Consider the following 25115-nt stretch of genomic DNA (forward strand, 5'->3'; position numbering starts at 1 on the left):
GCGGGTCTCTGATGGATTGTAAAAACGGTTGATTTGTTTACAGTGGAGGGCCGACTGCCCAAAATCTCGAAATTCAACACTCCCATGGCGTAGGAGTAGGTTGAAGTTTGTATTACTGTAAGGTGATGACTGGTCGCTTTGGAATAAGAATATATACAGAACTGAGGTTGTTTCTCGTACAAGCATATTCCGAAGGAAGGGTACTTAAGGTACATTCATAGTTCTCAATATTATTTAACACTGTTGTGTAGTACTTTTTAAAAAAGTACTAAAAAAGTTTTTTGGTACATAATATTATAGACATAGTGTACTTTTGGGGCTATCCAATTCCACCATTTTTTCTTTCGTTGATTTGAATCTGTTTTCAAAGAAAATTACCTTGATTACCAAATCGGCCGAAATGAGGGTATTATAATTATTGTACTTCCCTATGGCCATGGGGGGCCCATCCATGGTGAAAAATTTGTGCTCATTTTTCTCTTGTGTATGTTCCTAAGGAGACATTTACAGTAACTAGGAAAAAAATATGGCCACAAACAAATAAGAGTAATCCTAGTGTGTATGGTAAATTACAAAATGGGGTAGATTTGTAGAAGTGCACACTTATGCGATATAGCAATAGAAAATTGATTATTTTGTAAATTACAATACATCATAATATGTGATTTTCCTGGTGGAAATAAAAAATGAAAAAGTTGCTAAAACCAATATACTAACGAATGATATGCCATGTTTGTTTTGATAGATGCCAAGGTCTAAGAAATGTAAGGATGATAAATTCCTCTATTCTAACCTAACCTACTTAATGTAGGTAGGTCAAACACCACCAGAGGCGCCACCGTCGATGACGAGCACAATAGCGCATCATTTTATGCACACGCCATGCAAACGGCCAAATTTACATACCGCGGGAAATTTCATTCATACAAATGTTATGCGAGTGTATTTACTATGATCGTAGTAAATTTCAAACAATTACATCATCAGTTACATGTCGGTACATAAAAACATAAGATAAACATGGCGGCTTGCATTCAGCAGTAAATCGAAAATTGGTTTATGTTTCAGCGTAAAAAATGAGCTAAATAAATTCAGTGTATTGGCAACTGACCAAAATGAACGAAAACTACTAGTCTCGCGGATTATTCTAATACCAAAATAAAGGCAGCGTGTTACGGAAGAGCTGAGAAATCGGTGGTACTAGTTTTTTTTTACCCTATCGGGTCGGATTATCGGATAACAACAACGTCAACGTCCATCCCGCCATCGTATCTATGATCACTGGTGGTATGGATCAATCTTCACTCTATTAAGTTTCTTACTATTATGTTATTAGTGTAATAGACATAGTTGAATTATTTGAACTATTTTCTTTCAAATGTGTGATTTTCATGTAATTTGATCAAAGAGAAGTTACGTTTTTATCCTCCGTAATATTACGGACCACAGCTACGATTCGTCCTGCCCACTATCTATGATTACTGGTGGTATGGATCAAACTACACTATTTTGTTACTATTGTGTTATTAGTGTAATAGATTGCATATAGTTGAATTATTTCAACTATTTTCTTTTTAAAATGTGTGATTTTCATGTAATTTGACAGTATTCGTAGCTGTGGTGGGTAATTTTGCAGAGGATAAAAACGTAATTCTTTTATCAAATTACATGGAAATCACACATCTTAAAGAAAATAGGTCAAATAATGCAACCATATGCTAAATATTTATATAAAATTGTGCCTGTCAGTAAAAACCGTCATTGTTTACATTTGATCGGCGATTAGTCAGACCGCACATTTTGGACTGAGTTCCTGGGACAAAATAGGCCCGATTTAATTCCCTTCAAAATGCAATATCTCGAGAACTAGGACAGCTAGATGAATAATTCAAATTGCATTGTACTCATAGCAACTTTCTACATCCCATGAGAACTACTTCAGCTCAAATATCAGGAATTCCATTTTCATGTTGACCTAGCTACTTAATGTAACCTAACCTTCCTAACCTAATCTATATAACCTAACCTATATTTAGTAATTTGGTTCCTTAAATTCTAAAGATCATCCAGGTTGTTGTCTTCATCACAGATGCTGATGGCCTGATTATTATTGTACCTCAGGCAATTAACAGATGACTGCAGAACCCCGTGTTCTCTCATAAAGTCCAAGAGAGTGTAAATGTTCAGTTGTGCACAACAATGCGATATAGCAATAGAAAATTAATTATTAATTTTGTAAATTATAATATGTCAACGTAATATGCAATTTTCTTGGCAGAAATGAAAAACAAGTTGCTAAAACAGATTTCGTAAGTAATGAATTCGCGCCGGAGGAATGGTACTCTATGTAAGATGATGCCAACATCGAAGAAATGAAAAGATGATAAATTTGTCCATTCTATTCTAACCTAACCTGTGTATTTAGTAAATTGGTAACTGTAATTTAACCCATTAAACTCCGATGATAAGATGTCTTGTCATTTGGTCAAATAAAACAAAAAATTATAAAACACCAAAATATTTGATCAAACACCAGAAAAATATGACGTCAATCTTCGCGCGGTCAAGCCACATCAGATGATATTCGGATGTATGGGCCGCCGCAAAGCCTACCATATCCAGTTTTTCGTATCTACACCACAAGCGGCTGACATGAATTGAATGGGTTAAGGTCATCCGGATTGTCATCGTCATCATCACGGATGTTGGCGGCCTGTTCAATCACACTTTGTGATTGCAAGGTATATAAGTTTCGGTCAATTTATAGTTTCACCCAACCGTAGAATTTGATATGTGGCTTATGTGTTTCTGGTGAGAAATGTTGTGGTATGAATGATGGCGTACATCATTTACATTGCAAATGTGTACTTTTTAAGTAATTATTGAAGTTATGCACTTATGCCTAAATCTCCCGAACGATCTGGGGGGACGTGTGGGAAATCGGGGTTTTTGGGTGGGGAACACTAATAAATGGAGTAATGCAAAACAAGTATAAAATTAACAAAAATACTTTAAAAATATAGAAAAAACAACAACATAAAAATCACATTTTAGGGCCGGAGTCCCACCTAACACGAGCGGTAGCCATGTTTGTTTTTCCCAACAATTCGAAAAATGTCTCACTAGATCAGCTACATTTAGCGAAGTCCGCTACAGCCGCACAAGACCTCCTAACCATAAACTAACGTTACCTCCGTCAGGTTAGGTTAGTTTACGGTTGCCAACTCTTGTGCGAACGGTTTCCCAAAATCTAGTGGTTATAGTCACAAATACTTACAATCGTTAGTAAACAAACATGGCACCGCGTGCGGTACCTGCCGAAATGGGATATTTTTGTTTTTTATGTTTCTTTAGTCTTCTTCATTTTATATCTGTTTCGCAACACGCATCACTCCATTTATTAGTCTTCCCCACCCAAAAACCCCGATTTCCCACACGTGCCCCCACATCGTTTGGGAGATGTACACATAAGTGCATAACTTCAATACTTAATTACTTCAAAAGTACACATATGCGACGGAAATGATGTACACCATTGTTAATACATTCTCACCAGAAACACATAAGCCACATATCAAATTCTATGGTTGGGTGAAACTATAAATTGACCTAAGTTTCTCATGGCTTGAAGTAATGCATGTATTTCAGCTCCATAGCATTCCTTCAAGAATATATACCTTGCGAGGTACTGGCGGAAGTACCGAGGGCATACACCAGGCCTCAACTGGACTGGGTAGACAACAAACACTTGACAAACAACAAGATGGCGTCCCGATCCTATGCTAGCGACTTTGTTCGTTAGTATATTTGCTTGTAGCAAGGTATTTTTTATTTTTATTTCCACTGAGAAAATTGCATATTACGTTCATGTATTATAATTTACAAAATTAATATTTAATTTTCTAATGCTACATCGCGTAGTTGTGCACAACGGCGTCCCGATCCTATGCTAGCGACTTCGTTAATATATTTGCTTTTAGCAAGGTATCTTTTATTTCTATTTCGGCCAAGAAAATAGCATATTACGTTCATGTATTATAATTTACAAAATTAATATTTAATTTTCTAATGCTATATCACGTAGTTGTGCACAACTGAACAAATACCCAAGGAAGCCCTGTTGTCTTTGTAACAGCACTTATTAACATCACCTAGGGTTGGAGATTCACTCAGTCCACAACGTGAAAACCATTGTCTAACTTAGCAACTTTGTTCGTTAGTAGATATGCTTGTAGCAAGATTTTTTGTTACCTTTATTTATTTCTGCCAAGAAAATTGCATATTACATTCATGTATTTTAATTTACAAAATTAATATTTAATTTTCTAATGCTATATCGCATAGGTGTGCACAACTAAAATAATACCAAAAGTAATCCTAGTGTGTATGGTAAATTACAAAATGGTAGATGTGAAAAGTACTAGAATGTAGGGCAAGTAGGCCACTTTTTGTCCAAATTTCAGAACATGCCAAGTTGATGACAGGAATGGATAGTACCCCTAAACATACTATTCCACTTATTTGTAGCTTTGTAGTACTCTACATTACTTACAACTTTACTCTACAGTAAGGCGAATGACATAAGTAGTTTATTTAGCCAGTACCCAATTTACAAGGTGTCTCGGTATGATAAACTTTGTTACAGCTTAGGTATTTAACCTTTTTAGTATGAGTCAAATTCTCACGCACAGCATTGGCTACCATATGTACAATGCATTACAAACACTACTTGCATTATAAGATGTAAAGTTACTGCCGTATTACTCTTTTACTCTGAATAATAACGGACACAAAGTGTGATCAAACCAGTTCACACAATCTGGGGCTGACTCAAGTACAACTACAAAAAAATAATAAGATGCTGACACTGGCATCCTCACTTGTCTCGTGATGGCTACATAGGGGTCGTCATTGTACTGATGTGGTTGTTCAGACCACATGCTTGTGCTGGTAGTCACTTGTTGACTAGATTTGTATTGTCCGTTTCTCACCTTCAGATGGCACCCAATTTTGCTGGGCTACCAAGCTTCTTAGTCTTTCTTGTTTGTGGCAGTTTTTTCATCAAAATTTCTCGAGAAAGAAAATTGGGGGTAATCTTTTATTTCATGACACCATTTTTTTCTTTTATCATTGCACATTAATTGATTCACATACATGCAAGTTATAAGTAGCCTATATAAATTCTCATTTGCAACTACCGGGAATTTTTTATTTTGCCTAAATTATTCTAAATTAGAGGTTGGGGGGGGCAAGGCCCCTATCATGAAGTGTAGCTTCTTCAATACGGGTCAAATTCTTGTGCGCAGCATCGGATGCCTGATGTACGATGATTTGATGATGCATCACAATACTTGTGTTATGAAATATAAAGTCACTGGTGATTTGCTTGTTTTCTTGCACTATGAATAATAATAAACACAGAAAATGCAATCAAGCCAGTTCACAGAATTTAGTTGTCACTCTATGGAAAAGGTTAAGAGTGAAAGAGAGAGAGAGAGAGGGGGAGGGGGGAAGACCATTACATGTGGGAAAGTAAAATTTGACTAAGAATATTGAAGAAAAGTCGTTGTATAATGGGATGTATTTTCCCAGGATTTCAATGCACATGACTAGGGGTACACATTATATATGAACATGATGATATGGTTGAATGTCACAAACTCCCCCTGTCGAGAAGCTATGACAATGCCTCTCACAGAGGACTTTGTAATGTGGAATTTAATGAACCATAACCTTGGTCCAACTCACTGGTGGCAGGGTTTGAACCACCATTGCCTCAACTTCAAACACAAGTAGTGATGCTCTAGCCCGTTCAGCCAGCAGGAATTCTGATGTAGGTCTGTTTCGGGTGACCCCAATGATATCAGTATTTATTTAATTCATATTATTCAGTGTAATATACACGCTCAGGTGATGTTGTTGTTTTGTAGGCATCCTTCACAATATACTCATTAAAGTGCAATATCTTAACCCATTAAACTTCGATGACAAGATTCTTGTCATTTGGTCAAATAAAACAAAAAATCATAAAACACCAAAATGTTTGATCAAACACCCGAAAAATATGACATCAGTCCTCGCTTCGCGCGAGGACTGACGTCATATTTTTCTGGTGTTTGATCAAACATTTTGGTGTTTTATGATTTTTTGTTTTATTTGACCAAATGACAAGAATCTTGTCATCGCAGTTTAATGGGTTAAGACTGTACATTTCTCACGTGATATATTAATTTTTCTTTTGAATATGCTGTATCACCAAGAACTTCTTTGCTTTATTAAATTGGTATGAAATACTGAGATGTAGGTGAGTAAGCATAATATAATGTTGACGCATTTATATATTATAGGTTGAGCAGAAAACGGCAAGATGATGCGGAACACCTACACAGGGCAGATAACCCCAGTGTCACAGACTGGTAAGTACAACCCCCATACATGAAGCGGATATGCTTCATTCTTTTCACAAATCATCAGGCACCTCATTCAGATATGCAAATTGTTCACTATTTTGATTGTGCTGCTCCTTCCTTGTTACTGTTGCCAGTCATTGTAGAGCTGTGAGTTTCTAGGTATTGAAATTTGAAGTGAAATTTTTATTATCCATCTAAATATCAAAAGGCTTCCTCTCTCTTATAACCCATTCAACTCCGATAACAAGATGTCTTGTCATTTGGTCAAATAAAACAAAAAATCATAAAACACCAAAATGTTTGATCAAACACCAGAAAAATATGACGTCAATCCTCGCTTCGCTGCGAGCGAAGCGAGGATTGACGTCATATTTTTCTGGTGTTTGATCAAACATTTTGGTGTTTTATGATTTTTTGTTTTATTTGACCAAATGACAAGACATCTTGTCATCGGAGTTGAATGGGATAAGGGTGGTAACTGGCCAAGACATTTACCCACCCTCCATCCTTCCATCCCACATACATTTATTTCCTTTATCTCTTATTATTATTATTAAAGACAAGTGCCTCCATGATTATATGAAGGGAGGCAGCTAGTTAGAATTCTGAAAAATGTAAAAAAAAATCCGGGAAAAATGATAGAATTTGTCATTTGGCTGTGTAGGTTGTATGTAGTTATAGGCATTTTACCACAATTTTTGAGGTTCAATCCTATGATGTGTATGGGGGAATGTGATAAATTGTTATGAAATTTATTTCTGGTAACTGTATTCAAAGATTAATAAAAAAAATGTATGAAAGGTAGAGGCGAAGTGAGTGAACGTGAGGATTAATGAAGGATGAGGTGGATGGATGGGGTAAAAGGGGCATTGGGAAAGAGGGGGGATGTCTGTTGTGGAAGGAAGGGAGCAGACAGACAGAAGATAGGGGTGAATGGAGAAGGGTTGTGTGTGGATGATGCTGTGATGCATGGAAAGGATGGGGTGGGTGGGTGAGGGAGTATGTGTGAATGATATTTTGATGTGCAGCCCAAAGGGATTCCTCTCCATCTTCTCTTTTTCTGCATGAGGGGATGGAGAGGAGGGGTCACCGATAAAATGAATCGGCTTTGCTGTGGATGTGCTGTGTCTTGCTACATTGCTTCTGACCCAAGGCAGTGGGCAAGATGCAGGGATGAACCATCATCCAGGAGGAGCCAAGAAAAGAGAGAGGGAGGGATGGTGAATGGGAGTGGAGTGGATGTGTGGATGAAATTGGTGAGAATGGACTTTATGTTTTTGACTTTGGCTACCTCCCTTGTAAGGGGGAAAAAGCCCTTGGTGTATGTATGTATGTGTGTGTGGATATTCAAATATGCTGGGTCCTTAGCCATTGGAGCCAGAATAGTAGGCAGTGAATCCACATCACAAACTCTGTGATACTCAAAAACTCTTAACCCATTAAACTCCGATGACACGATGTCTTGTCATTTGGTCAAATAAAACAAAAAATCATAAAACACCAAAATGTTTGATCAAACACCAGAAAAATATGACGTCAGTCCTCGCTTCGTGCGAAGCGAGGACTGACGTCATATTTTTCTGGTGTTTGATCAAACATTTTGGTGTTTTATGATTTTTTGTTTTATTTGACCAAATGACAAGACATCTTGTCATCGGAGTTTAATGGGTTAAAAGTAAAACAAGCTGAGAGAAAAATAAATAAAAAAGGGCCACTGGTGTGTTCTGGTTAAAACCTGGCTGTAGTGAATATATATAGTAATGACAAAACCCTCTCAAAAGAGAGGTAGGGAACCTATCAGTAGATTTTATGTCTGGATATCAAGACAAGTTATTATTTTAAAAAAATATCCCTTTTTGTACTGTTATTATATTTTTTGAGAGGCAAAAATAAATATTTCTTTTGGATTGCTAATCAAAAGCATTAAAAAAAAGTAAATTATTGTACACCAGATCATTGTTCTTGCACCATGTCATTTCTATTAGTTTTGAATAATTATTGTTTAAAGAGAATTTGCAAAATTTTGGGAAATCCAAACTTGTGAAAAATCGGAAAGTTGAATTAATTTTTTGAGTTGAAATTGACTAATACATTTCTAATTCTTGGCATATAAAAAGGAGAAAAAATATATAACTCTAAATAAAGATTTTTTTTTCTTGAAACTGGCTGCCCCTTTCTCCCCTTCTGTTAAAGGATCTCTATTTAGCAAGAGCTTTTTCCCCCTTATAAGGGAGGTAGCCAGGTCAAAATTATGTACCGTATTTTCCGGAGTATAGTGCGTGACTTTTTTCCGTTGGAAGGGCCTAAAAATGGAGGGTGCGCATTATCTACAGCCTACTATAAAAATTCTGCAGCTGTGTGTGTAATTTTTTTCACAACAATGTGACGATGTTGGCTGTCACAAAGTCGGGACGGCACACTTCTCCGTGATGTTCCGTGAGAACAAGAAGAACAGCCATGGTGACATGAAAGAATACGCCAGCATGGGCTATATAAATATTTGGTATAGGTAGGTATCTATCGAATCTTATTTTTCATGTTTAAATAGGCCTAAACACCATGAAACATGATCAATATTCATGATATTTGCCCATGTTCACAGCATCCTAGTTTGAATTTTTATGTTGGCTTTGTTGCTTCACTTTAGGTATGGTACAAATTCCGTTGCGGCCATTCATAAACTCGTGTCAAACACCTGACTACAACACCCTCTTTCGGGAGTTGTATTAACTAAACATCATCTTGATGAGAGACTGTCCTATTTCACCACTGTCATTGCAGGTTCAAAGCTTAAACGAAACAGTCTGTAGTTTGTTTCAGTATTAAATAAAAAATGGTAAAGACGAATTATTTCCTCAAGATATGATATGAACATTTTCTGTAAAAATCCCGAAATTTTTCTGTATATTTTACTTTCAATAAACTTTTTTTAGATCATATTTCCTACAAACTATTTAAGCTACAAAGTAATAAGGAGCCAACGCACAACATGAGTCATATACTGGTACATGTAGTTCCGACTTTTTCTTAGTTATGTCCTGATTGATGCCTAAACTGACACTTAATTTAGTGACAAATCAACAGATTTCCCAGCGGTGGCTCTAGAGCCATTGAAAAATACTTCTCCATATAACCTCGTTCACATGATATAGATACTGAGGTAAAACTACGTTTTAGACAAATACCCGGGAGGAGCCACACAGACGAGAAGACAAAGCAAAGTTCAAAAAGACAACGATGCCACCCACAAGAAGAAAGACTTATGAAGCCGGCTTCAAAGTAAAAGTCATTCTATTTGCCAAGGAACATGGGAATCGAGCTGCGGGAAGAGAATACGGCATTACCGAATCCGTGATCAGAGGTTGGCGAAAACAAGAGGATGCGCTAAAACAAACCAAGAAGTCCAGGAAGGCGTTCCGTGGTGATAAAGCAAGATGGCCAGAGCTAGAGAACCGGATGGAGGCATGGGTAAATGAACAGCAGGCTGCCGGCAGAGGAATATCAACAATTTCAATTCGTCTGAAAGCTGAGGCCACTGCAGAAGAAATGAACATCAGCGAGTTCCACGGAGGTCCCTCTTGGTGCTTTCGGTTTATGAGAAGAAAAGAACTTTCCATCAGGCAACGCACTACTGTCTGTCAGAAACTACCGAAAGATTGGGAAGAGAAGTTAGATAGCTTTCGGTCGTACACAAAGGATGTCATACAAGAACATGGTATTTCACTCGACCACATCATCAATATGGACGAAGTTCCTTTAACGTTCAATATACCTATGCATCGCACAGTAGAAAAGAAGGGAGAGAAGATGGTACCAATAAAGACAACCAGGCACGAGAAATCAAGTTTTATAGTCGTGCTGAGCTGTACTGCATCGGGGAAGAAGCTATCGCCAATGTTAATTTTCAAATGAAAGACAATTCCAAAAGAGAAGTTTCAGGCTGGAGTCATTGTCCGAGCAAACCCCAAGGGATGGATGGACAAAGACATGATGCACGAATGGCTCGACAACTGTTACATCAAGATACCAGGTGGTTTTTTTCAAGACATCCACTTCGCTGCTGGTATTGGATTCAATGATGGTCCACAAATGTGACTCAGTCAAATATCACCTGAAGAAAATGAACTCTTATGATATCGATAATACCTGGTGGATTAACAAAACTTCTCCAACCTCTGGACATCAGTGTCAACAAGGCATTTAAAGACAAGCTTCGTGCGATTTGGGATTACTGGATGATCACAGGGGAACATTCTTTCACAAAGACGGGACAACAAAGACGAGCAACATACACAGAAGTCAACAACTGGGTTGTAGAGTCGTGGTCAAAAGTGACAATTTCATGCATTCAAAACAGTTTTGCAAAATCTGAAATGCTGTCTCCAACTCTCCTGTCAACCGCAGATGCTGAATCGGAGGAGTATGATAATATGGATCATGAGGATACGCAAGTTACGTCAGCAGATCTAGCTGTTCTTGCTGATCTCTTCCACAACGATACGGAGGACGAAGAATTCATGGGATTCTCAGATTCTGAAATACGTTAATCTTGGACAATATAGTTTGGACTTGCATTCCATTCGGACAATTATTTTGGATTTTAAGTGCATGAAATATAATTATTTTAGTGGAATTTGTGCATTAGGACATTACTGAACAATGTGCTGGTTGTTTTATCGCACCTGTGAACTTTCGTTGTGGACTTTCTATTCCATTCAATTGGACACTAAAAACTTTTAAATGCATGCGGATTATACTAGTATTCGTTGTGGAATTCGTACATTATGCGTGTTTTTTGTTTTACAATGTGCTGATTAATTTTCAGTGCTTGGACAATACTGAATAATGTGCCAATTGCTTTTATCATAACAGTGAAATTACTGAACAATTAAAATGTGTTGATTTTAGTCACCAACTGTGAACTTTGATTGTGCGCCAATTGCTATTGCCAGCTTGCAATTTTTTGTGTCGACATGCTTGATACAAGCTGTGTGCTTTATGTTATGGGCAAACAATAGGATGCGTCAATGCCAATTAAGACACAGTGTTCCATTTCTCAGAACCTGGCTTGGACTATCAGCTTACTCAACTGTCCTGTGATGTTTGCTTCAAGCTTGAGTGTCTGGGCCAACTTCGTCAGCTTTCTTACCTGTTGCCTTTGTTGTCCGTTGTAAATAAAATGTATGCAAATTGTTTTTCATGATGTAATATAATACACAAGATATTTTATATTCGTCTTTGTTTCCTTTATTAGCCCCCCGCCCTAGTCTAGGCCAGGGGTCCCATATACACTTCAGGTTGACCGTTCGTGTTGAGTTGAGGATACACAAAACCTCACTAGGCACCTAGACCTTTTTGGTCATGTTGGTCATGTCATGGCCAGCATGACCAAGCACCCAAAAATGCCTGCCCTAAACATGCTCAGATGGATCGATCGAGCGAGGATGGATGATAGTAGATAAGCAGTGAGGAGTAGATGCAGCCGCCCCAGCCATATGCCAGCAAGCAAGCAGAGCCCATACATGCATACATGATAGACCATGTAGACGGAGCCGGGAAAAGAAAAGAAAGACAAAAGAACAATTTTTATTTAAAATAATCGTTGTTGTAATAAACATGGCTGAAATAGAATTTTTTTTAATTTATCTCGCATAAAGATCATGATATGACATGAGCTAGTATGATCATGATGATGGGAATCCCGAATGACGGGAACTGGGAACAGGACAAGACTGGCATGACCATGATGACTGGGTTCGGGTAGGCCATCTTTGCCAAGCCTAGCGCCACGGAGCGTTGAGACGTGGAACTAAAATTGGTTCTCGATTCTCTTGCTAGATGGTGATCAGGCATGCACGTTATACATCGGTGCGCGCTATCTGTGTACTGAGATAACGAAGTGCATGGGTGCGCATTATACCCCGATGCGCATTTTAAGCCGGAAAATACAGTACCTACTCCCACCCATCCCAGTCCACTCCCCTCCTCCAGCACTCTTTCCTCCCTCTCATCTTAGCTTTTCATGATGATGGGTCATCCTGCCCACTGCCTTGGGTCAGGAGCAATGTAGCAAGACACAGTACTTCCACAGCATGGCCGCTTCACATAATCAGTGACCCCCCCTCCCCTCGATCCCCTCATACAGAAAAAGAGAAGACGGGGAGAAATCCCTTCAAGTTGCATCAAAATGTCATTGACACGTGGGCATCCTCCACCCCACCCTTCCTTGCATAACAGTGTCATCTATACACAGCCACTCTCCACTCATCCCTATCTCCTGCCTTCTCCCTTCCTTGCTCAACAGACATTCCCCTCTTGCTCAACACCTCCTTCACCCCATCCATCTATCCATCTCATCCTCAGTTGTCGTCCCCTCAAATTCACTCCCTATACCTCTGCCTTCCACACCTCTTTTGCTAATCTTGCATCATTCATTCTATCCATGTGTCCAAACCATCCCAGTTTAGAGGCTGGATAGAGTGAGAAACAAGGAGGAGAGTGGGAGTGGAAAAGGAGATGACAGATAGGGCTGATAAAAGAGTGTTGGGATGGTTTGGACACATGGAAAGAATGAATGAAGAAAGATTAGTAAAAGAGGTGTGGAGGGCAGAGGTAGAGGGGGCGACTGAGGGTGAAGAAAATGAATGGAGTGGCAATGAGCTAGAGGGGAATGTCTGTTGAGCAAGGAAGTGAGAAGGAAGGAGATAGGAATGAGTGGCTGTGTAGAGATGATACTGTTGTGCAGGGATGGAAAGGGCGGGGGATGCTTACGTGTGAATGGTGTTTTGATGCTGCCTGAAGGGGTTTCTCCCTGTCTTCTCTTTTTCTGTATGAGGGGTCAGCAATTAAGTGAAGCAGCCTTACTGTGGATGTACTGTGTCTTGCTGCATTGCTTCTGACCCCCCAGGGCAGTGGGTGGGATACAGGGATGACCCAATGTTAAGGGAAATCCGTATGTATTTGCCTGCGGCTGTTTATGCAACTCCTTGCAGGTAATGCATCTTAGTTCTTTAGATTTGTACCCATGATCTCTTAAAGCCTTCCCTTCTTTAACCAGATCTCTCTTCTCTCAATGAAATCTATCCCCTTTAGTGACCTGAATACTGTAATCCTATTACTTCTTTCTCTTTCAGCCGAGTAAAGTCTTCAGGCATTAACACAAAACTCTGGTATGCCAGAGTCTTGAAGGGATTTACTGCTTACTCATTAATATATTATGCTTTCAGAAACTACTTGAGGTGTAGCTTTACAATTGTGTTGTATTCTACAAGGGTGGCTGCATGCCTTGGCTGGTTACCCCTTTTATAAAGGGGAAAGTGCCTTTTGGTATATGTATGCATTTTCCACAGGATTCTGATGTGTATTTTTCTTGTAGGTGTCGTCAGTCAAGGGAGTGGAGGGAGCACGGGGGGCGGCGAGAAGCCGCCAATGAACACTGCATCACTCTGCAAAGTTGGATTAGAGACTGTGCAGGATATTGTTATGAGGACTATTGAAATTACAACTAACCTTAAAGGATTAAATGTAAGTATTTGGGTTGAAGAATACTTAGAGTCATTTTAGTTTATGTCCTTGTTGCTTTTAACCCATTAAACTCCGATGACAAGATGTCTTGTCATTTGGTCAAATAAAACAAAACATCATAAAACACCAAAATGTTTGATCAAACACCAGAAAACTCTGACGTCAGTCCTTGCTTCGCTCGCGAGCGAAGCGAGGACTGATGTCAGATTTTTCTGGTGTTTGATCAAACATTTTGGTGTTTTATGATGTTTTGTTTTATTTGACCAAATGACAAGACATCTTGTCATCGGAGTTTAATGGGTTAAGGGATCTTATACCCCAAGGATCTGTAGGTAGGCTACTCTCATGTGCATTATTCAACCTCAACAAGTGATCTCCCCAAACCAGATTCATAATTTAGCACCAAAATGATCACCTGTGCACTGGGAATAAGAGAAAGAAGAACCACAATAGCAAGGTTGTGCTCAGGTCAGCATCCAGTACCCAGTAAATGCACCCCATACCATAGATGCTGTCATTTATTTTATATTATTTGCTTTGTTATCATTTGTCTGTTTGTTTATTATGATTTGCTTGATTCTCATTTATTATTAGTTATATGTAAATTTTTTATTATGTACTATTTACCTGTTTGTTTATTATTTAACTATACCTATGCATTTATTTATGTATTTTATTTATTTACATTATTATAGTTTTTATTTATTCATTTATTTATCATTATTACGATTTTTTTTCTTCTTTTTTTTTTCTTCTCATAAGTACACATGGGAGAGGGTGGTAGAGGGAAGGGTGGTAGATAGCGTGCTAATGGATTATGTAGTTGTAAATAGGATTATGATAGGAAGAGTTAAGGATGTACATGTGCTAAGGGGAGAGGGTGGGGGAATATCAGATCATTTTTTGGTGGAAGGTAAGTTGAGAGTGGAGGATAGATGGAGAAAGAGGAAAGGAACAAAAGGTAGGGAGGTTCTTAGAATGAACTCCTTGAATGAAAAGGAGAAGGAGTACGGAAAAAAGCTGAAGGAGGAGTGGGAGGGAGTAAAGGATAGAGTGGAGCTGGGTGTGGAGGAGGAATGGGGATGGTTCAAGGAGGGAGTCATAAAATGTGCAAGGATGGTTTGTGGAACAAGAAGGACAGGGGGAAATAGAAGAAAGGGTAGTGAATGGTGGGATGAGGAAACAAAGAAGGTTGTAGAAGAGAAGAAGCGAGCTTTCACAGATTGGTTACAAAATAGGACGAGGGAGTCATATGAGAGGTACAAAGAAAAGAGAAGTAAAGCAAAAGGTAAAGGTTGCAAAGAGGAGAGCAGATGTGAAATGGGGTAAGAGTATGACAGAAAATTTTGAAAGTAATAAAAAGATGTTTTGGAAAGAAATTAACCCCTTCCATATGGTGCCACACACACAGGCGTCATGAGGAGCAAGTGGAGTCATGACGCTGCCATATCGGCGTCTTGATTATATTTATTGTAGTCGCCCCTGTGTTTTTACATTCTCCCTAATCTGCTCTTAATCCCATTCTCTGTGGTTTTCAAAATTCACGGGTGAAAGAGAGAACGATCGATATAAGCCGTGACTATATTTTATGATGCGAGTATTATTACGAAACGTCGTACGGCTGGCATTGGCTGCTGCCCGTGAGATTTAAGTCCCGTAGTGAAGTGGTTAAGAGAGGAAGAGGAGGCGAATCAAGTAGAGAAGAAAAGGTAAAAGGTGCAGATGGAGAGATGATAATGGAAGAGAAGGCAGTGAGGGGAAGATGGGCAGAATATTTTAGGGAGTTGCTAAATGTGAAGGAGGATAGGGAGAGAAAGATAGTTGCAGTGGGATATGCTAAGAAAATGAGAGTGATGAGTGAGGAGAATGGAGGAGAAATAAGGAAGGATGAGGTGAAGGCAGTTGTTAAGATGATGAAAGCAGGTAAGGCACCTGGTCTGGATGGATGCCATGCAGAATGTCTGAAAAAGGGAGGTACAGTGATGGTGGACTGGTTGGTGAGGTTATTTAATGTTTGCTGGAGAGAGGGTAGAGTGCCGGAGGACTGGAGGAGTGCCTGTATAGTTCCTCTTTACAAGGGAAAAGGGGACAAGTGTGAATGTAGTAGTTTCAGAGGGATTAGCTTGTTAAGTGTAGTTGGGAAGGCTTATGGGAGGATCTTGATTGAGAGGATTAGGAGAGGAACAGAAGGAGTAATTGGTGAGGAACAGTGTGGATTTAGGACAGGTAGAGGTTGTGTAGATCAGATCTTTGTGGTAAGACAGATATGTGAGAAAGCTATAGGAAAGGGGAAGGATGTTTTTTGGGCTTTTATGGATCTGGAAAAGGCTTATGATAGGGTAGACAGAAAGGCACTGTGGGAGGTTATGCAGATATACGGGATAGGAGGTAACCTTTTGGGAGCTGTCAAGAGTTTTTATGAGAGTAGTAGAGCTTGTGTCAGGATTGGAAATGGAGAGAGTAAGTGGTTCGAGGTAAAGGTGGGACTTTGTCAAGGATGCGTTATGTCACCCTGGCTGTTCAACTTATACATGGATGGGGTAGTGCTAGAGGTAAATGCAAGGGTAGTGGGAAAGGGATTGGAGATGGTTAAAGAAAATGAAGAAAAGTGGGAGGTGAGCCAGCTGTTGTTTGCGGACGACACTGCGCTTGTGGCAGGATCGGAGGAGGGATTGAGGAAGTTGGTGGCAGAGTATGTGATAGAAGAAAGCTAAAGATAAATGTGGGTAAAAGTAAGGTGATGAGATGTACAAGGGGTGAAAGTGGCAGTAGACTGGAAGTGAGCATTAAGGGAGAGCGACTGGAGGAAGTGGATAGTTTTAGATACTTGGGTGCAAATGTGGCAGGAAAAGGTGGAGTGAAGGAGGTAGAATGTAGATTGAGAGAAGCAAGTAAATGCCTTGGTGGATTAAAGAGTGTAATGAGGAATAGACATTTGGGAATGGATGCTAAGAGGAGACTGTATGAAGGAGTGATTGTGCCAACAGCACTGTATGGGGCAGAAACATGGAACATAAGAGAAGGAGTTTGAATGTGTTTGAGATGAGGTGTCTGAGAAGTATGATGGGGGTTACTAGGCTAGATAGAGTGAGAAATGAGGAGGTGAGGAGAACAGGGATGGAAAAGGAGCTGGGAGATAGGGTTGATGAAAGAATATTAGGATGGTTTGGACACATGGAAAGAATGAGTGAAGAAAGACTAGTAAAAGAGGTATGGAAGGCAGATGTGGAGGGAGTGAACATGAGGGGACGTCCTAGGATGAGGTGGATGGATGGGGTGAAGGGGGCTTTGGGGAAGAGGGGAATGTCTGTTGAGGAAGGACGGGAGAGGACAGAAGACGGGTGAATGGAGAGTGGTTGTATATGGATGATGTTATGATTGCATGAGGTGGAATGGGCGGGGTGGGTGGGGGGTGAGGTAGTATCTGTGAGCAAAAGTTGACGCAGCCCGAAGGGATTTCTCCCCATCCTCTCCTTTTATGCAATGGGGGGATGGAGAGGGGGGGGGGGTCGCTGATTTAACGAAGTGGCCTTGCTGTGGATGTGCACTGCTTCTGACCCAGGGCAGTGGACAAGGTGCAGGGATGACCCGACGTGTCGTAATAATACTCACATCGTAAAATATAGTCACCGCTTATATCGATCGTTCTCTCTTTCACCCGTGAATTTTGATAACCATAGAAAATGTGATTACAGACTGTTGTTGTTGTAGTTGTTGTTGTCGTTCCCTAGACTGTCTGTCCGAGCAGTCCCATCTCCCCAAGGAATGCCACTACCGAAACTGGGTTTTCCCACAAATCCTTTATAGAGTGTATGTTGTGTTGTTTGCGTGCATGATTGTGTATAATGCAGTCTAAACAGACAGTTTAGAGAGTATATCATTATGGAGGGGTAACTACAAAAAATATAATCAAGATGCCGATATGGCAGCCTCGCATATCCACTTGCTCCTCATGACGCCTACGTATGCGGCACCATATGGAAGGGGTTAAGAATCATTTAGATAAATACCTAAGTAAGATGCTGTAATGATTATAATTTATCTTATATTATTTGTTTTTGTTTTGTTATCATTTGTCTGTCTGATTTTCATTTACTATTAGTTATATTTCAATTTATTATTATTTACTATTTACCTGTTTATTATTTAACTATACCTATGCATTTACTTATGTATTTTGTTTATTTACATTATTATAGTTTTTATTTATTATTTTATTATTAATATGATTTTTTTTTTCGCATCCGACCTAGATATGGATCAGGAGGTCTCCTGTCGGCATGCTCCGCCTTTGTAATCCTTTGTAAAGTGCTGTAATCCTACGATTCACAGTTCAGACTGACACCTTGCCAAACAGTTCAGGGTTCCTTTCCTTGATTTTCCTTGCAGTCACTCGTGGATTAGACTCAACCTGACGTTTTAGAATTGTCTGGACCCTTTTACTGATCTTTAGTGCTTTTCCAGACCTCTGTTTCTGAGTGGGAATGGAGAAGCCACCCTTCCAGTGAAACTTAGCATCCAACACTTCACGAACACACGCCAACCTGTTCAGCTATTTCCTTTGTTGTATAGCCGGATTTCTTTAGGACTATGGTCTGGGCAGTGGTTTCCTGTGATAAATCCTTACTAGAGCCCATATTCACAATACTGGGGGGTTAGAAGTGGTAGTGGTGGGGTCAAGAGGCAGGGACACATGGGACACTTGCAGCACAAATCCTCCTCTCACAGTGGCAAGACAACAGCAGAGCATGTTGGTTTATGGCAAGATAACTGGCTTCTTCCACAACACTACAATGGTATGTGACATGTTCAAATGGTGTAAAAATTCACCCCCTGTAAGGGTGTTTCTATTTTTGACATTGCCATTGTCCACTGTGGTCTTGGCAGACCAGTCCTGTGTCAAACTCTGTATACTAAGGGCTTTTTCCCCTTTATAAGGGAGGTAGCCAAGTCAAAAGGCAAGTACCCACTCCCACCCACCACCCAATTGTTTCCCTCTCATCTTGGCACCTCCTGGATGACAGGTCATCACTGCATCCTGTCCACTGCCCTCCCTGGGTCAGAAGCAGTGCAGCAAGACACAGAACATCCACAGTAAGGACACTTCATTTAATCGACTCCCCCCCCCACACACACACACCTTCCCCTCCCCTTATGTGGAAAGTAGAGAAGACAGGGAACATCCGTTTTGGTTAAGTCAAAATATCATTCACACATAACCACTCCTTACTTCTCCATCCCCCTTCCCTTCCTAGCATAAGAATATTATGTATATACAGCCATTCATCACTCACCCATATCTCCCACCTTCTCCCTTCCTTGTTCAATAGACATTCCCCTCTTGCTTAAAGCACCTTTCACCCCATATATCCATCTCATCTTCAGTTATCCCCTCAAGTTCACTTCATCCTTCTCTGCCGTCCACACCTCTTTTACTAATCTTTCTGCACTCATTCCTTCTATCTGTCCAAACCATCTCATTACTCTTTCATCAGCCCTATCTGTCATTTCCATTTCCATCTCCACTCTCCTCCTCACTTTCTCATTTGTCACACTATCCAACCTTGTAGCCCCATCATACTTCTCAGACATTTCATCTCAAACACATTTAAATTTTTTTCTATCATCTCATCTCATCTCAAACACATTTAAACTTTTTTTCTATCATTTCATCTCAAATACATAATTTTTTTTTTTTCTATCTGCCTCTCTTAACCCATTAAACTCCGATGACAAGATGTCTTGTCATTTGGTCAAATAAAACAAAAAATCATAAAACACCAAAATGTTTGATCAAACACCAGAAAAAAATATGACGTCTGTCCTCGCTTCCTGCGAGGACAGACGTCATATTTTTTCTGGTGTTTGACGTCTGTCCTCGCTTCCTGCGAGGACTGACGTCATATTTTTCTGGTGCTGTTTGATCAAACATTTTGGTGTTTTACGATTTTGTTTTATTTGACCAAATGACAAGAATATTGTCATTGGAGTTTAATGGGTTAAATTCCAAGTCTTCACCCCATACGGTGTTGTTGGCACAATTACCCCTTCATATAATCTCCTCTCTGCATCCATTCCCAGATACTTATTTCACATGACTTTTTTTTTAATCCCCCAAGGCATTTACTTGCACACAGTCAATATCTCATGCAGAAAACACTGCCTAGAAGACACAAAACACATTATACAGGGATTTCATGATTTATCAATGTTTAGAATATGTGATTTTGGAACAACACAAATTAAAAAACCTAGTCATTTTTTCATATTACACGGATTATTTAGAATAACATAATGTAAGATATCAAGTAAGCAATAGTAAAACTTAACTGTTCACTTTATGCGATTTTTACACTACGTGATCCCTTCAGGAATGTATCCTTACATAAATTGAGAAATCCCTGTACAGTGAGTCCTCGTTATACAATATAGATGCGTTCCTGAAAACCCTACCACAAATTGAAATTACTGTATACCGAACCCTAGTTTCAACTTATGGCAGACGCACTACCTTCTCCCTGCTCTTGCTTCTTCAAAATATCATATTTTACCTCCAAAACACGAGTGGATACTGTATCTAAATTATTCTTACCGTAAATAGATTCGAGGGTAGTAATTACCAAATACCGTAACTGTGAATTTACCGGATAAAGAATTACCGTATAAGGAGGACTCACTGTACTACACTTTCACCCCAGACACCCGTACATAATCTCTTCATCGAGTGACAAAGCTTGAACCTGTGGCCACAGGTGGTGTGTGTGCTGGGGGGCCTGATCTTCTGCAAGAGAGAACCGGGGAAATATAAATATGTTAACCTCTTCACTACAGGGCACATCGCACGTCTGGCAGCATTAGCTGCCCGACGTGCGATGTGGCGTCATAATAATTGCATTATAAAAAATAAAGCAGTGCTCAGTCGTTCGTTCTCTTTCACCCGTGTATTTTGATAACCATAGAAAACTGATGAAGCCAGTTTAGAGAGAATGAAAATTACGTAGGTACGACTACAATAAATATAATCAAGATGGCGACGTCGGTAACATCAAGTACCCATTTGCTCCTCATGCCGCCCATGTATGCGCCACCGTATGGAAGTGGTTAATTGATGCAATAATACTTTGTTAATGATTGTTGCGGTTTCTTTATCACAGTTACCAAATGGGACAGGAAACGGATTGCACGTCAGCTCTGAACGAAAAATTAAGATCCAAGAACACCTGCAGACTATAAGACATCTCTTCAAGCGACTTAAGATTATTTATGATAGGGTAAATGAAAATTGTGCTGGCATGGAATATACACACATTGAGGTGAGTTGCATTTGATCTGTGTTAATAGATAATACATTAACAACTTTTGGAATTCATTAATTTGTCTTGCTGCATTGCCTTTGACCCAAGCATGGCAGGAGATAGGAATGACTCTTTATTCATGAGGTGCAGTGGGTGAGATGCAGGGATGACCCGTCATCCAGGAGGTGCCAAGATAAGAGGGAGGGAAGGGGGTGGATGGGAGTAGAGTATGTTGGAGATGGAATGGGTGGGAGCGGATTATGTGCCTTTGTTTTTTTGGCTACCTCCCTAGTAAGGGGGAAAAAGCCTTGGTATATGTATGTAAGACTGGAGTAGGGTGGGTATGCTTTGACTCAGCTATGCTTTTGTCTATATATATACCAAAGGAGGTCTCTTTATGTAACACTTGCCAGTCATCACTTGTGAGGATGTTTGGGCCCAGGACATAAACCCACTTAACCCATTCAACTCCGATGACAAGATGTCTTGTCATTTGGTCAAATAAAACAAAAAAATCATAAAACACCAAAATGTTTGATCAAACACCAGAAAAATATGACGTCAGTCCTCGCTTCGCTCGCAGCGAAGCGAGGACTGACGTCATATTTTTCTGGTGTTTGATCAAACATTTTGGTGTTTTATGATTTTTTGTTTTATTTGACCAAATGATAAGACATCTTGTCATCAGAGTTGAATGGGTTAAAAAAAATTGTGGCATTTTATGTCCTGGGCCAATTCCTGGACTCAAATGTCTGCACAGGTGGCAGTAGGTGAGTGTTGGATTAAGAGACCTAGGTGTATATGATGAATTGTTCAAAATAAACCAGCTGTAGCTGATGGGCTATGCTATGGAAGTGCTATGCCTTACTGCATAGCCCTCAGCCTGAGTGGTGTGGCAAGTGACAGGGATGACCCATTGTCCATAAAGTGCCGAGATGGGAAGAGGGAGTTAATTGGGTGTATATGAAGAGGGTGTACGCTTTGAGTTAACCACCCCCATGAAGGGGGGGGGGAGCCTTTCACATGTAGGCATACCCCATTACATGATTGTGGTCTATCATTCATAAGATCTGTAAATTTCACTACCCTAGGCCTTAATACAACTTGTCATAATCATTTACTGTATATACTTGTGTATAGGTCACACCGCTAGTTTGTGGTTGTCAAAGTGGTTATTTGCAGTTGACCCACGGATAGGTCGCACTATAATTTGGCGATTTACAAGACCCATTCAAACATAAAAATGATCAGATATTTACCTTTATTTCAAAACTTTACTCACAAAATTTTAATATCAGAACACATGTAGATTGTCCGACTGTCACGCGTGCGCATAATGCAAACTTACATAAACAACGGTTGCGTTTCTAAAACTATAATCATAAACAAATGCATGTGCATAAAAAATGTTATAGTCAACTTGACAAAAAATCAACTGAGTTTAACTGTCAACTGGACATACAACAGTATAGAAGAAATTTTATGAAAATAATTTTTTATTACGAAAATCATGTTTAAGTTACGTTGCGGGATGTTACATTATGCTACGAAAACAATTTGCACACACAGAAAAGCAGCCACGAGTGATACAGTTGATGTACAGTAATGTATGATAAACAAAGGGTCAAGGTATCTTTGCTTATAAACACTATAAAACATACGAAAGAGTTGGAAGAGAATATTTTACAATTTTATTGTAATTGATATAGGATTTTCTAGCAGCAATAGTTCAGTTGAAAGCAGCAATTTGGTAGGAACCTTTGATATATATTTCATGCATACAAAAGGCTTGAAAAGCTTTCCGATGCATATTATGCAAACACCACTGAAATTCCGTGTCATTGTCACATTGAAATCGCCAATTGTTGCAACTTCGGTGACAGAGTAGTGCTGTCCCTCATTAATGTTGAGTGGATAGGTCGCACCCCCTGATTTTGGGGAAATACTTAGTTAAAAAAAAGTGCGACCTATACGTGAGCATATATGGTATACAATCTTCGACATGAAGACCTGTGCTCTCTACATTCTTTGCCACCCTTTCTTCACTCATTCTTTTTATGTACCCAAACCATCTGGGTATTGATCGATCAACCCAATTTGCCAGCTCTCTTTCTACCTTCATTCTCCACCTCACCTCCACAATTCTTACTCTATCCTTGTAACCCCAACCATACGATACTTCATGTCATATGCATCTAGGCTTCTGTCTGGTTCCTTTGAATTGATAAAATTCCTTGACATATTTCAGAGCCTCATTCCATACAAAGATGAGGTGGACAATCGCCCGGACCAGAAGAAAATGTCAGAAACGTACCGAAGACTCGCCGACGAAGCACGGGAGTTGAGAGAGGTTGGTTGCCGTTGGATGTCTTTCGTAAAGTCAGATTTTAATCAGTTTGCAAGAGTTCAGTATTTGCTGCATCTCAGAAAGGAGACTTTTCAGTTTGTAACAAGGTCAGATGCCCCCCCCCCCAAAAAAAAAAAATATATATATATATATATATATATATATATATATACTGTATATATATATATATCTTATGTTTGCAACAAGCGGCCTTGCTGTGGATGTGCTGTGTCTTGCGACACTGCTTCTGACCCAGGGCAGTGGACAGGGTGCAGGGATGACCCGTCATCTAGGAGGTGCTAAGATGGGAGGGAGGGTGGAGGGGTGTGGAGTGTTTTCAGGGATGGAATGGGTGGGAATGATTTTATGCCTTTTCCTTTTTGGCTACCTCCCTAGTAAGGGGGAAAAAGCCTTGGTATGTGTATGTATGTATGTTTGCAACACTGCTTCTGACCCAGGGCAGTGGACAGGATGCAGGGATGACCCGTCATCCAGGAGGTGCCAAGATAGGAAGGAGGGTGGAGGGGAGTGGAATATATGGGAAATGAAATGGGTGGGAGTGATTTCTATGCCTTTTTCTTTTTGGCTACCCCCCGTGTAAGGGGGGAAAAAGCCTTTGGTATATGTATAATGTATATATGTATGATTATCCAAGTGAATGTTAAAAATTTGTTATTTGATTTACTTTTTTTGAATTTTAAATTGTTACAAATTTACATTTAATACACTGGATACATAAGAGACAGTGGAAAAGATGCAGGGATGACCCGCCGTCATCCAGGAGGTGCCAAGATAAGAGGGAGGGTAGAGGGTGGAGTGTATTAGGGATGGAATGGGTGGGAATGGTTTTTATGCCTTTGTTTTTTGGCTACCTCCCTTGTAAGGGGGAAAAAGCCTCTGGTATATGTAAATTTGTTACTTAACCCATTCAACTCCGATGACAAGATGTCTTGTCATTTGGTCAAATAAAACAAAAAATCATAAAACACCAAAATGTTTGATCAAACACCAGAAAAATATGACGTCAGTCCTCGCTTCGCTGCGAGCGAAGCGAGGATTGACGTCATATTTTTCTGGTGTTTGATCAAACATTTTGGTGTTTTATGATTTTTTGTTTTATTTGACCAAATGACAAGACATCTTGTCATCGGAGTTGAATGGGTTAAGTAACAAAACATATGGTGCTCCTCTTTAGTAATGGTTCCTTGTCTTTCCAGCAACTGTGTCTTAAGGCCCGCTACGTTAAAGAAGTTATCGACCAACTAAGAAAAATCATATGGGAAGTAAACACTATGTTGGCAGTCCGAAGTGCCTGAGACCCCTATGGTAGATGATTTAGGCAAAGTCTATTTGTACGAGACTCTAATTCATGATCTTTTTTTTATTTTTATCATAAGGCTCTGCTCACAAGTGCATACCTGGAAAAGAGCCAAATTTTATTAAATGGTGGTTAAGAGATCTGGAGCCCAGATTTGATACATGATCCATTGGAAAACATCAATTAACATAACCTTGAAAATATAAAAACTCTTTCACTTG

The 25115-nt window shown here is 39.6% G+C and overlaps 1 protein-coding gene across 1 annotated transcript; it reads left to right on the forward strand.

Annotated features, from left to right (window-relative positions):
- LOC143031687 (mediator of RNA polymerase II transcription subunit 30-like) lies at nucleotides 1-25115 on the forward strand. The gene is made up of 6 exons (XM_076195835.1): nucleotides 1-209; nucleotides 6348-6416; nucleotides 13786-13934; nucleotides 21089-21247; nucleotides 23478-23579; nucleotides 24794-25115. The coding sequence occupies exons 2-6, from the start codon at nucleotides 6368-6370 to the stop codon at nucleotides 24890-24892; spliced, it is 558 nt and encodes a 185-aa protein (XP_076051950.1). The 5' UTR covers nucleotides 1-209; nucleotides 6348-6367; the 3' UTR covers nucleotides 24893-25115.

This window comes from Oratosquilla oratoria, chromosome 12 (assembly GCF_046742065.1).
Source record: "Oratosquilla oratoria isolate Oo_2021 chromosome 12, ASM4674206v1, whole genome shotgun sequence".
In the NCBI taxonomy this organism is placed as follows: Eukaryota; Metazoa; Arthropoda; class Malacostraca; order Stomatopoda; family Squillidae; genus Oratosquilla; species Oratosquilla oratoria.

Bases quoted from the DNA above. Each gene is read 5' to 3' on its own strand.
- LOC143031687 (XM_076195835.1), top strand. From the start codon at position 6,368: ATGATGCGGAACACCTACACAGGGCAGATAACCCCAGTGTCACAGACT. The intron at 13,935-21,088 runs GTAAGTATTTGG...TCTTTATCACAG, and splicing joins CTAACCTTAAAGGATTAAAT to TTACCAAATGGGACAGGAAA. The intron at 21,248-23,477 runs GTGAGTTGCATT...GACATATTTCAG, and splicing joins TGGAATATACACACATTGAG to AGCCTCATTCCATACAAAGA.